Source organism: Megascapheus bottae, chromosome 18, assembly GCF_031878675.1.
Source record: "Megascapheus bottae isolate mThoBot1 chromosome 18, mThoBot2.hap1, whole genome shotgun sequence".
Taxonomy (NCBI): Eukaryota; Metazoa; Chordata; class Mammalia; order Rodentia; family Geomyidae; genus Megascapheus; species Megascapheus bottae.
The window spans coordinates 39,114,981-39,126,408 of NC_143526.1; the positions used below are offsets into that span (position 1 = coordinate 39,114,981).

Below are 11,428 nucleotides of genomic sequence, written 5' to 3' on the forward strand. Positions count from 1 at the left end.
ATGTATGCCTCAGTTTGTCTCCATTTTTCTCTTCTGTAGGGCCAGTTAGCAAGCTTTTCAGTCTTTAGGAAGTTAGCTTTCTATAAAACTTGCTCCCTGTTTCCTACAGCTGGGAAGACTTTTCCAGCCTTGTGCTCATCTCTCTAGCCTGCACACTCTGAAGGCCTGCAGTGCCGTGTGTGGGTGGCTCTCCCTTAGCCATCTTGCATCTCTCTAGTCTTTGATAGCCAAAGTCTGGAGCACCTCAGGGAAGGGCCGCTCTCATTCTGTGACATCACTCCCAATGCCTCATAGTGGAAAAATACCTTGTGTTCATTTGTTGTTGTTGTTTGCCAGTCCTGGGCTTGAGCTCAGGGTCTGAGCACTGTCCTTGGACTTTCTTAAGGCTAGAGCTCTACCACTCGAGCCTCAGCACCACTTCTGGCTTTTTTCCATGTATGTGGTACGGAGGAATCGAACCCGGGTCTTTGTGCATGCTAGGTAAGTCCTCTACCACTACGCCAACCTTGCCCACTTCTGAGAGTGCCTCGCTCCCAAATTGGTCCCTTTTCCTGGGTAGAGGAGATGTGAGAGGGGTCTTGCTTGCTTTCCATTCAGAATACATCTTTTCCATATGTCATCTCTGCCCATGGTAAACTCCCTGGCATGAAGTAGACAGAGGACCCAGCTCTAGGTCCTTCTTTATTCTTATTCATCCAGCAAGTGGTACAGCTAGGGACAATGGGGTGGCCTTTTCTAATTGCCAGAGTGGATGCCTCTTCTCCTCTGGACAGGTGCACTGGGACTTGAAACCTCTGACACCTCTAGCAAAATCATCTTGGTACTTTCTGCTAGAATGTACTTTGGTTCCATTTGTTTGTGTCCTTGACTCTCTGTTAATAAAACAAAACCAAAACCAAAACCTGATTTATAGTTTGTGAATCTTCTTTTGAAGGGTGCTGCTAGAGTAGGGGCAATAGCATCTTATCACTTTCATGTCATCAAAAAGAGTAACACAAGTGTGTCTAGAAAGGCTACCACAGTTAAAGTGTATCAAACAGCAGATGCAGCTGGTCAGTTCCTGCATTCCATTTAGGGAAAAATTCAAGTCTTTCCAGACTAAATTCTTCCCAGAAACTAAGAGGAAATCCGTGCTGTAAGAAGGATCTTGGTGCACCACCTAGGCTGACTTAACTTGGACGGCCTGCCCAGACCCAGCCTCTGCTCAGAGCCTTAGACAGGCCTGTCTGTGCTGCAGCCCCTTCCCTCTGGAGCTGGGTAGGATTCCCATGTGCCTGGGGGGCTATTTCTTAATGCTGTCTCTAAGGATTCAACCTCTGAAAAGTTCTAATGAATATAATAAGAAATCAGCCTTTCATAACTGATTGGACACAAGGATTCCTGAGCTGTCTCACCCATGTACTTGTGTGTATTTAATTCTTGAACTATCCAAAAGAATCAGCTTAATCCACCTGCAGTCCCAGTGCTTGGGAGGCTGAGGAAGGAAGACTGCGAAACAGAGACCAGCCAGGGGCTGGGAGTGTGGCCTAATGGTTAAGAGTGCTCGCCTAGCATGCATGAAGTCCGGGGCTCAATTCCGCATACATAGAAAAAGCCAGAAGTGGTGCTGTGGCTCAAGTGGTAGAGCTCTAGCCTTGAGAAAGTCCAAGGACAGTGCTCAGGCCCTGAGTTCAAGCCCCAGGAGTAGCAAAAAAATAAAAAAATAATCTTCACAAAATTTTGTAATCCCAGTTTATCTCAAGGCAAGGAATTTCATCAAGCTTGTAAGTAAAATAATAAAGAGATGTTAGCACCCAGCAGTACTGATTCATGACAGCCAGTGCTCCCGAGTGCTAGCCTGGCCAGGTCTCACCCTAGAGTACAAAGAGCATCCTTGTCCAAGGATGCACAGCTGGTGAGAGGAGTCAATTCTCAGGGCCCAGCCCGAGTCCACATAGCCAACCACTACTCAGAAACCACTGGAAGAATTGAGCACCTCTGTCTCCACGGTTCAGACCTGCAGACTCAACCACAGTGAGAAAATGCTTTTGAGAACTGCCTCTGTGCTGAGCTGTATTACCAGCCCCTGGATGAGGCAGCATAATAACTAGTGATATTTATATTAGTATTATATTTATATTAGCATTATAAATAATCCTTCCGCAATCACTTCCTGTCTCCTTTCACCCTCTTCAGCCCATGACAACAACAAGTCTATTTTCTGTCTCTATAGCTTGGCCTATCCTGAACAACGTATACAGAGGAGAATCCTAATGTGTGGACCTTTGGCATCTTGCTTCTCTCATTTAGTACACAGTGTGAGGATTCACCCACATCTCCGCACACATTGCCCCATCACTCCTTCTCATGGCTGAATAATATTCATTATGGTTCATTATTCCTTCTCACTGCTGAATATAAATATTCATTATGGTTCATCACTCCTTCTCACGGCTGAATAATATTCATTATGGTTCATCATATGATACCACACATTACCATTCACTCTGCAGTGGTCAGCCATTGCATTGTTGGCACTTGCCTCTGTAGGCAGGTTTGGTATGGACATCCGTGTGGTCCCCTTTCTCTTAGGGCCCTGTAGGAGCCATAGTTCTTGATCCTAGGATCACTCTATGCCCAGCCCTTTCAGAATCACTGACTGTTTTCCAAGGGGTCCACGTGTGGTGTGGGAGGGTCCCGCTGGTTCCACGTGCCTGCCAGCCCTTATTACTGGCTGCCTTTCTAACGGAAGCAAAAAAAACAACTGTGGCCATATCCAGTGTCATACTATGAAAGGCTCAGGCTACGCTAAGAGATGATGAAAGCCTCTAGAGATGGCCCTGGTAGATGTGAAGTCATTCAGAATGCTCCAGACCCCACTGAGCCCTCAGCTAGATGCAGCCAGCTGAGCAGCCTTGGCTGCTCGTGGAACAGAACCACCCCCAAGGGGCCCACTCCACGGAGAACTGTGTGAAGAACAACACGGCTGCTGTTTCTGGTGCAAAGTGGTTTGTTGGCAGAACTGGGACCTAGAATGTGGGGTGACTGAGAATGGAAGGTGCCAGCTCAAGCGGGAAAAACAGAAGTGGGAGCTGGGAGAATGGCAAGTACACACACCAGACAGTGGTCATGCTGAGCCTGCCATGTTTGTGTTTTCAGTTACTTAAAACTGAGGGGTCTCTTTTCCTCCCTGGTTGTCTGAAGGTCTGTCACCATCATGAATGACACAGTAACTATCCGGACCAGGAAGTTCATGACCAACTGACTACTTCAGAGGAAGCAGATGATTATGATATCCTTCACCCTGGAAAGGCAACAGTACCTAAGACAGAAATTCGGGGAAAACTTGCCAAAATGTATTTGGATTCAGAACCTATTTTGGGGGTGGCAGGACAAGTGGCTTTGGCATGATTTATGATTCCTTGGATTATGCAAAGAAAAATGAACCCAAACACAGACTTGCAAGACATGGCCTGTATGAAAAGAAAAAGACCTCCAGGAAATGGTGAAAGGAACGCAAAGAGAGAATGAAGAAAGTCAGGGGTACTGCCAAGGCCAATGGTGGAGCTGGCAAAAAGCCAAAGGAATGACGATCTCGCAATGACTTGACCTGCAGTAATGGCAGGTTTTCCACCGAGGGATTACTAAATTGTAAAAACAAAACCTGAGGGGTCAACAAACAAAAAGCCATTTGTTATAAGTACTTTTTGCATTTATACATTTAGCACAGGGCTAGTTACCTACCAATCAATCAATCAGTCCTCACCACCCCCACCATCAAATGCCATTGATGATTGGAAAATAGAAAGCATAAATGGATGGGTTCGTTGTAGTCATCAGGTCAATTATTCAGGGCTTGCCATAGACTGGCAACTTGTGGAGACCTGGGTTCCACCCAGCTCTTGACCCCCATGTCCACCTCCCTCCTCAGCTGTGGATATCAAGCTGTTTGCCCCCTGCCGCCTGCTGCTGGAACACACCAAGCTCTTTGCTTTACTGCTCTGTCTGGATCTCTGTGGGAAGGCTCTCAGTGCCCCATTCTTCCTCCTCCCTCAGGTCTCCACTCGAATGAGAGCCCCTCCCCAGACGGCCCCTAGTCTAAGGAAACACAGCCTTCCTCAACTCCACTGCACTCACCCTGTACATGGTACCCAACATTTCCTTCAAAGCGTGACTTGCCATTTGAAACTAACCCCCATCAGGTCAAACTCCACGAGCTCGCAAAGTCCCCCTCTCCCTGACCACTTTCCCAGTGCCTACAACAGTGCCTGGAGAGGACAGACAGGCATGGAGGGGTCCAACTGGCCTTAGGTTGCACTCAGTGACCACAAACTCCAGTATACTCATGTGCTTGTTCACCATGGAGGACTCTAAGCTGCTGCTGAGCATCGGGCATCATTCTGGGAATGGAGACAGAGGTGGTCAGGCTGGGCAGAGCCTTATCACAGCTCTCCTGTCACTCTACCATGAGCTAGGTACAGGCAACTCCTGTAAATCTAGACTCTGGACCGTGACAGGAAGAAAACTGGGAGGGTGGCGCAGGGACAGGAACTGCAGCAAGCGCACAGCTTTCAGTTCCCTCTCAGAAGGCGCTCCTGATCCCCTCCCGCCTCAGGAGGGGCGTCTCCAAAAGATAACGCTGTCAGCATCTTTCAGCAGGACATTTTACTGGGGCCTCTGCTCATCCAAGAGCAATATTGGCTTTGAGCTGGGTCCCAGTGGAGAGCCTCGGGCGAGGTGGGGGGCAAGTCATACCCTCGGGGCCTCCTAGAGGGAAAGGCTAAGCAGCTTGGCCTTGTAGGCCTTTCCTTGTTAAGGGAAAGGCCTGGAGCTGTGACAACTCTGGGTTCTGGGCAGTCCTCTACCCTCCTGTACCCTGGGCAGAAGGGGATGGTTCACAAACATGAGGCAGCTTTGATCGACATTGCACTCCCAGGGTTCTGTTTTTTGTTCCAAACCACAGGCCAGGATCACTCTCTGCCTTGCCTCCAGCCTGGAAGACGGTGGGTGGTAGGTAGTGTTGCTGTGTGTATGTATGCACATGTGCACGAGTGTGTTTGGGGCAGGTGGAATGTGTTGGTGAGTGTGTGCGTGTGCATGTGCAGGGGTATGTTTGGGGTAGCGGGAGGGATTCCCGATCTCCAACAAGCAGCAAAGACAGGAACCACTGCTGAAACAGGCTAGAGCAGCAGAGCTACCAGGCTCATTGCCCAGGGCCCAAGTTCTACAGGAGGACAGTCAGCAAGCTTGGAGCAGGTGAGCTGAGGGATGTTGGGAAAGCGTTGAAGGAAACAAGGGAGGCGGGCCTGTGAGGGCTGTGGAAGTGTTCCAGGTGAAGGAAACAGGACACTCAAGATCCTGAAATGGTGTGTCGGAAGAAGAAAAAGGAGCCAAGGAGGCTGATCACAGGGAGAGGCCAGGGAAGATGCAGAAGGGTGAGAAAAGACCAGTGCTGGATGGCACATGTTCTTCCAGTAGCTCTGAAGGAGGTGGGGACTACTGGAGAGCCCTGAACTGAGGAAAGACAGGTACCAAGATTCTCCAGGCTGCTGAGGGCACAAGAGGGGGGCTCAAGAAGGGAGCAGCTGAGACTGGCCAGGCACACATGAAATGACTAGGAGGGGTACCTAGCGCTAAGTTCTGTTCATGCATTCAGAAGCTTCAGAAAAGCGAAGTTCAAGCAAGTGCACACACAGTGGGACAAAATTTTACAAACTAATCCACACAACCAGCACAGAACGTGCATGTCCCCAAGGCAACCACTCTCCTCACTTCTGCCAGGTTGGCTGGGCTGGGGTTAGAAATAGAGACACAGGAGCCCTGGTCCAAGGTCAACCCATCCTTCCCTAAGGTGGGAAGCAGGGACCAAAGATGGAACCATGGGGTTGTTCTGAAATATCTTCAGGAGCAGCAACCACATGAAAAGCTTCACTCCATCTGACACCTGTGGCTCACAAGTCATCATAGCTACTCAGGAGCCTGAGATCTGATCATGACTTAAAGCCAGCCCCAGCAGGGAAACTCTGAGACTCATCTCCAGTTAACTACCAGAAAACCAGAAATAGAAGTGGTGCTGTGGTTCAAAGTGGTAGAGTTCTAGCGTTGAGCCAAGACGTGAGGAACAGATCCCAGGTCCAAGTTCAAGACCCACAACTGACAAAAAAAAAAAAAAAAACAAAAAGAAAAAGCTTCAATTCACAGATGGAAACTGAAGCCTGGGAAACCTGGCCTTCTCCTCACGCACAGGGGTAGCTGAAGACAGACTGCCCAGGCCTTGAACTGGATGGCCCTTGCTAAAGCCCTGTACCCTCTGGAAATCTAGAGTCATGTTATCAGCCACTGTCCAAATTCAGATCTAAACACAGAGACCCAACCCATGCATCCAGAAGTCTCATCAAGAGGCAGCAGGTGCGGTGAACAGCATTGTTTGGGTTTTCCAAATTTAAAGATGCCTATTTGTGTATGACGGCAAGGAAAGTAGGTCTAAGGGCTGATGTGACCCACAGCTACCTGTCCAGTTGTCAGCTAAAGTGCTGGGGCGAGAATAAAGAAGCAAGCTCAGGGAGGACAGGAGGGGAAACAGGGAGTTGGGAAGAAGAGAAGTGAGGAAAATAGGAGGAAGAATGGACGGAGGAAGCGGGGGAGGGAATGGAAGGAAGCTCTCTGAACCTCTCCGCTGTTTGTAGGAAACAGCAGTAACTTGTGACCTCTGGTGGCAAATGAGAGCCAGTTACCAGAAAGGAAAAGACTCTTAGTTCCCTTAAGGGTGGTCAGGGAACACAGGCTTCCCTCCCAGAACTGGCAATCAGCTGCCATGCAGGGTACTTGCCTAGGAGGCAGGTCTAAGGGAGCATGCCACACCCTTCAGCCTAGTTGCTGTTTCTATAACTAGTTCTACAGAAATAAGAATCAAGGTTAGGGCTACTTTTGTGGTTTTATCATGACATCTTCACCCAACCCTCCATGCCCCAATCAGGTGCCAGTGTACGCAGGGCCAGCTCACAGCATACCCACTGCTCCAGGCCTTAAAAATATTTCTCAGCCAGGTGGTGGTGGCTTTCGCCTGTAATCCTAGCTACTCAGGAGGCTGAGATATGAGGATAGTGGTTCAAAGTCAGACCGAGCAGAAGTCCAAGAGACTCTTATCTCTAACTGACCACCAGAACACTGGAAGAGTCACTGTGGCTCAGCACGGTAGAGCACTGGCTTTGAGGTGAAGAGCTCAAGGACGCTACCTAGGCCCCTTGACCAACAAAAACAACACTTCTCATGGCCCCCTAGACAGGCCACAGAGCACTCTCATGTTCCAGGAAATACTGGCCCGGGTCCCTTTTACTGTTGGATGTGTCTCAGTGTCACATCTTACTCCTGGGCTCTGCCACACAGTGACTTTGGGCAAGACAATTTCTGTGCCTTAGCTGTTTCCTCCATTAGATGGGTTCATGCATGCACACAACACGGTAGCCACTCAGTAGTTGCTAAAAAAAAAATCTTGAGTTTGAATCCCGCCTATGGAGGCCGGGGACACAGCTGTTCACATCACTGTTTCAGAACATGACCCTCACCTGGAGGGATTCCGAGGCTTCACAGGAAGCTCGGAGTCTTCACTGTGGACTGTGGGATATGCATGCGTATAGCCTCACCTGCCCTTTGAGAGACCCTGAGGTACAGAAGGAATCCGCTGACCTCCAGGAGGAGAGGACCTTAGCCATACACCTCTTTGAGGGCAGTGTTTAAAGTTAGATACTGGTACTTTACACCTGCTTTTTAAATCAGACTTTACCAAATACACTCTGCTAATGAAAACAAACTATGTCCAAGTGAGACTGTTCTTGCCTCACTATGTGGTTCAAGGGTACCATCATGTGTATGAGGTACACAAGCGATACTGTGGGAAAAAGAAAGCCATTCTAGACGGGTTTTCAATGGCCAGTCCTGTCTGCTTGTCACAGCAAGCTGCTGCAAATGATGCCCGCCCACAAGGCTTAGCAAGCACAATCAAGAGCATGTCTGACATCCTGGTGCCTTTATTCACACCTCTCTCCCTGAAGCATTTCCTCACTGACTGAGGAGCCAGGCAGTGCATGGAGGGGCTCACATAATCCTCTATCCCACCATGGACCGCTTCCTTCCTCTCAGGCGCACTTCATCTAATTTCTTCAGCACAGGTCTGGACTTTTTGGACGAGGTAGAGTAGCTCTTCAGAAAAGCCTGGAACACAGGCTCGGTGTTGGGGTGGGTGCTGAGGAAGGCTTTCTCGAGGACGTAGAGGTCTACTCCCTTATCCTCAGGAAGGCCTGAGATGAAGCTCAGTCCAAAGTCAATGAGCACCAAGTCCAGCTGCTCCAGGGGCGGCTTCAGGAGCATGTTGGAGGTGGTGAGATCCCCATGGACAAGGTCCTCATCGTGCATTCGAGCCAAAACTTGCCCTATTCGCCTGGCTAGGGCGAACAGGCTTTGGGGAGTTTTTTCAGTCTCCATAGTGGATTGAATATAATCGCGAACAGTCACTGAGCCTTCGATCTCCTCCATATATAAGCAATTAGAAGCATAGTCCACAAAAAAGACAACCGGGGCAGATATCCCTGCAAGCAACACATGAGCAGTTAGTAGCTTCAACTGTTCTTCTTATGCGTAGGCCTAATTTTCAAAGACTTTGCTAGTTTTTCCATCTACATCTAATTATTTCAGAAGATCTAGGAAAACAGCACAACTTCTCTGTAAAGTTTCCTTTGCATAAGCCCTGCTTAACCATGCCTAACACTACCCACAACAAAGTTTAGAGGTGCCAAAGCTTCCTCCTCTCCCAAACCATTGCCAACGCCACACTCTCCAAGGCCATATTTACTCCCTGAAAAACAAACAGAAACAGAGTAAGAAAGGTGGCAATGGGGCGGGGAGTTTGGCCTAGTGGTAGAGTGCTTGCCTAGCATGCCAAAAACTGGGGTTCAAGTCCTTGGTACCATATACATAAAAAAAGCTGGAAGTGGTGCTGTGACTCAAGTGATAAGAGTGGGAGCCTTGAAAAGGCGCAAGGACAGTGCTCAGGCCCTGAGTTTAAGCCCCAGGACTGGCATAAATAAATACTTTTTTTTAAAGGAAGGTAAGGCCCAATCAGAGCAGCCTCCACCCTGGCAAGGTCCTAAATAGGAGGCTAAGCAGTGTGTGGAGTCGAGATTCTGCTTTGTATCAGAAAATGACAGGCTCAAATCCCATGTACCTTTCCTGAAAAGTCCCTTAACATCTCCAGGATTCCATTTATAACATAGTCAGTAACTCCACTGTCAACCATGTGTGAAACAATGGCTAAAAACTGGAGACAGACATGTGAATGGGGACAGGGCAGTACATAAGCCACCATTCATGTTTAAGTGATTTTTTTCATAGTGGAAGGAAAACAATATGAACACACAAAGAACTCCATCACATCTTTACTGAATCCCTGCCAGGGTAGCAGTGTCGCTGACTGCAGGTAATCTAGCACCTCACAGTGTCATGACATACAAAAGGTGCATTAAAAACAGGCAAGAGGGGCCGGGAGTTTGGCCTAGTGGGAGAGTGCTTGCCTAGCATGCATGAAGACTGGGTTCAATTCCTCGGTACCACATACATAGAATTGGTGCTGAGGCCCTGAGCTCAAACCTGACTGGCCAAAAAAAAAAAAAAAAAAAAAAAAGCAAGCAGGCAAGATGCCAGGTGGGGTGGCTCATGCCTATAATCCTAGCTACTCAGGAGGCTGAGTTCTGAGGATCAAGGTTCAAAGCCAGCCTGGGCACAAAAGGACCTGAGATTCTTTATAGAAAATGGGAAGTGGGGGTGGCCCAAAGATAGGGTGGTAGCCTTGAGCTGAAGAGCTCAGGGACAGCACCCAAGTAGAATTCAAGCCCCAGGAGCCACAAAAAAAAAAAAAAAGCAGGCAAACATCTATACTTCTGAGTCACTGGGATGGGTCCCTTACCAAGCTTCAGTTTCTCATAGATACAGGTGTACAATGGTGCTTTTAGTGGTATTTTTGTTTAATCGAGTGGTGATATTGGGCCTTCAACTCAGGGCCTGGACTGTGTCCATTAGTCTTTTTGCTCAAGATCAGGCTCTATCACTTGAAATCCACCTCCACTTCTGGATTTTTTGGTGGTTAATGGGAGATTTAAGAGTCTTAGGAAATTCCCTGCTCAAGCTGGGATCTGCAGATCTCAGCCTCCTGGGTAGGTAGGATTACAGGCATGAGCATGGCGCTCAGCCGATGAAATGTTAATGTAAAAAAAAAAAAAGGTAATGATTCAACAAAAATTTCCACATTTATTGAGTGCTAGGTGTGGGACCCACCTAGGACATGGAAACTGAGGCCGGGGCGGTTAGAAACCACGTGCTCAAAGGCACCATATAAAAGGGGGTGGGGGGAGGCGGGGAATGGCGCTGTGGCTCAAGTGGGAGAGCACTAGCCCTGAGCGGAAGAGCTCAGCGCCCAGGCCCAGGGTTCAAACCCCACGACCGACCAACAGGACAAAACAGGGAAGGCGCATTGCAACGCGCGCAGCCTGACTCCCCTAGCCATCACTACAGCAGTCACCTACGGAATAGGCCAGAGGCGAAATGACACATTCCGCTAAGACAGAGAGGCGGCGCAGGGATGTGGAGCGATGGGGCCCGGACCAAGCCGGGCGCCGACGCGCAGGGCGCAGGAATGGAGAGGAGAGTGGGGAGGAGCAGGCGCCCCCCACGGCCCGGCCCCTCTGACCCCCGGCCCCGCCCCTACGAGCCCGGCCCCGCCCCCGGCCCCTCTGACCCCCCCGGCCCCGCCCCTCCGCTCCCCGGCCCCGCCCCTCCGACCCCGGCCCCGCCCCCCCGCTCCCCGGCCCCCGGCCCGGCCCCCTCACCCGCGCGGCGGCAGCGCAGCAGCGCGCGGGCCTCCTGCACCGTCCTCCGCCGGCTGAGCCGCGCCTCCAGCGCTGGGTGCCGGTAGCCCTTGGGAAAGCGGTGCTTCACCACGGCCGCGCGGCCCTGGAAGCGGCCGCGGAACACGCGAGCCTCGGCGCCCTGCTTCACCAGCTCCAGGCCGCTCAGGAAGCGGCTGCTCCGCTCCCGGGCCGCCGCCAGCGCCACGGCCTCCAGCGAGGGGTCGGCGGCGGCCTCAGCCATGCCTGGACGACGACGGCCGCGCGGGTTCCGGCCGGCGCCGGAAGTGCGCGCACCGCTCCCGCCCCCAACACGTTCCCCCTTCCCCGGAAACGCCGGCCCAGGACGAGTGGTTCCGCCGCCCTTCGGCCCTCGGCACCCCGGCTTCCTCCGGAAGCGCTCGGAGGCGCTCCGTGCGGCCCTCTGCCTGGCGCTGCCCGGGCTGCCGAGGAAGCCGGGCCGTGAGGGGCTGGCGTGGGGATGCATCTGCAAGCCGGGAGGAAGGGGGCCGACGAAGGAGGCCCGGCCGGGGCCAGGGCCGGGGGGCGAAGCC

At 51.0% G+C, this 11,428-nt stretch overlaps 1 protein-coding gene and 1 pseudogene across 1 annotated transcript; one reads left to right on the forward strand and one right to left on the reverse strand.

The window, feature by feature from the left end:
* Positions 1–3,196: 3,196 nt before the first annotated feature.
* Positions 3,197–3,569, forward strand: LOC150050567 (small ribosomal subunit protein eS24 pseudogene; annotated as a pseudogene).
* Positions 3,570–7,995: 4,426 nt separating this feature from the next.
* On the reverse strand, positions 7,996–11,144 carry Tp53rk (TP53 regulating kinase). Its single transcript, XM_090352872.1, has 2 exons — positions 10,857–11,144; positions 7,996–8,564 (listed from the first exon to the last, which is right to left on the reverse strand). Exons 1-2 carry the CDS (start codon positions 11,116–11,118, stop codon positions 8,086–8,088), a joined length of 741 nt encoding a protein of 246 aa, XP_090208998.1. The 5' UTR covers positions 11,119–11,144; the 3' UTR covers positions 7,996–8,085.
* Between the last annotated feature and the right edge of the window lie 284 nt (positions 11,145–11,428).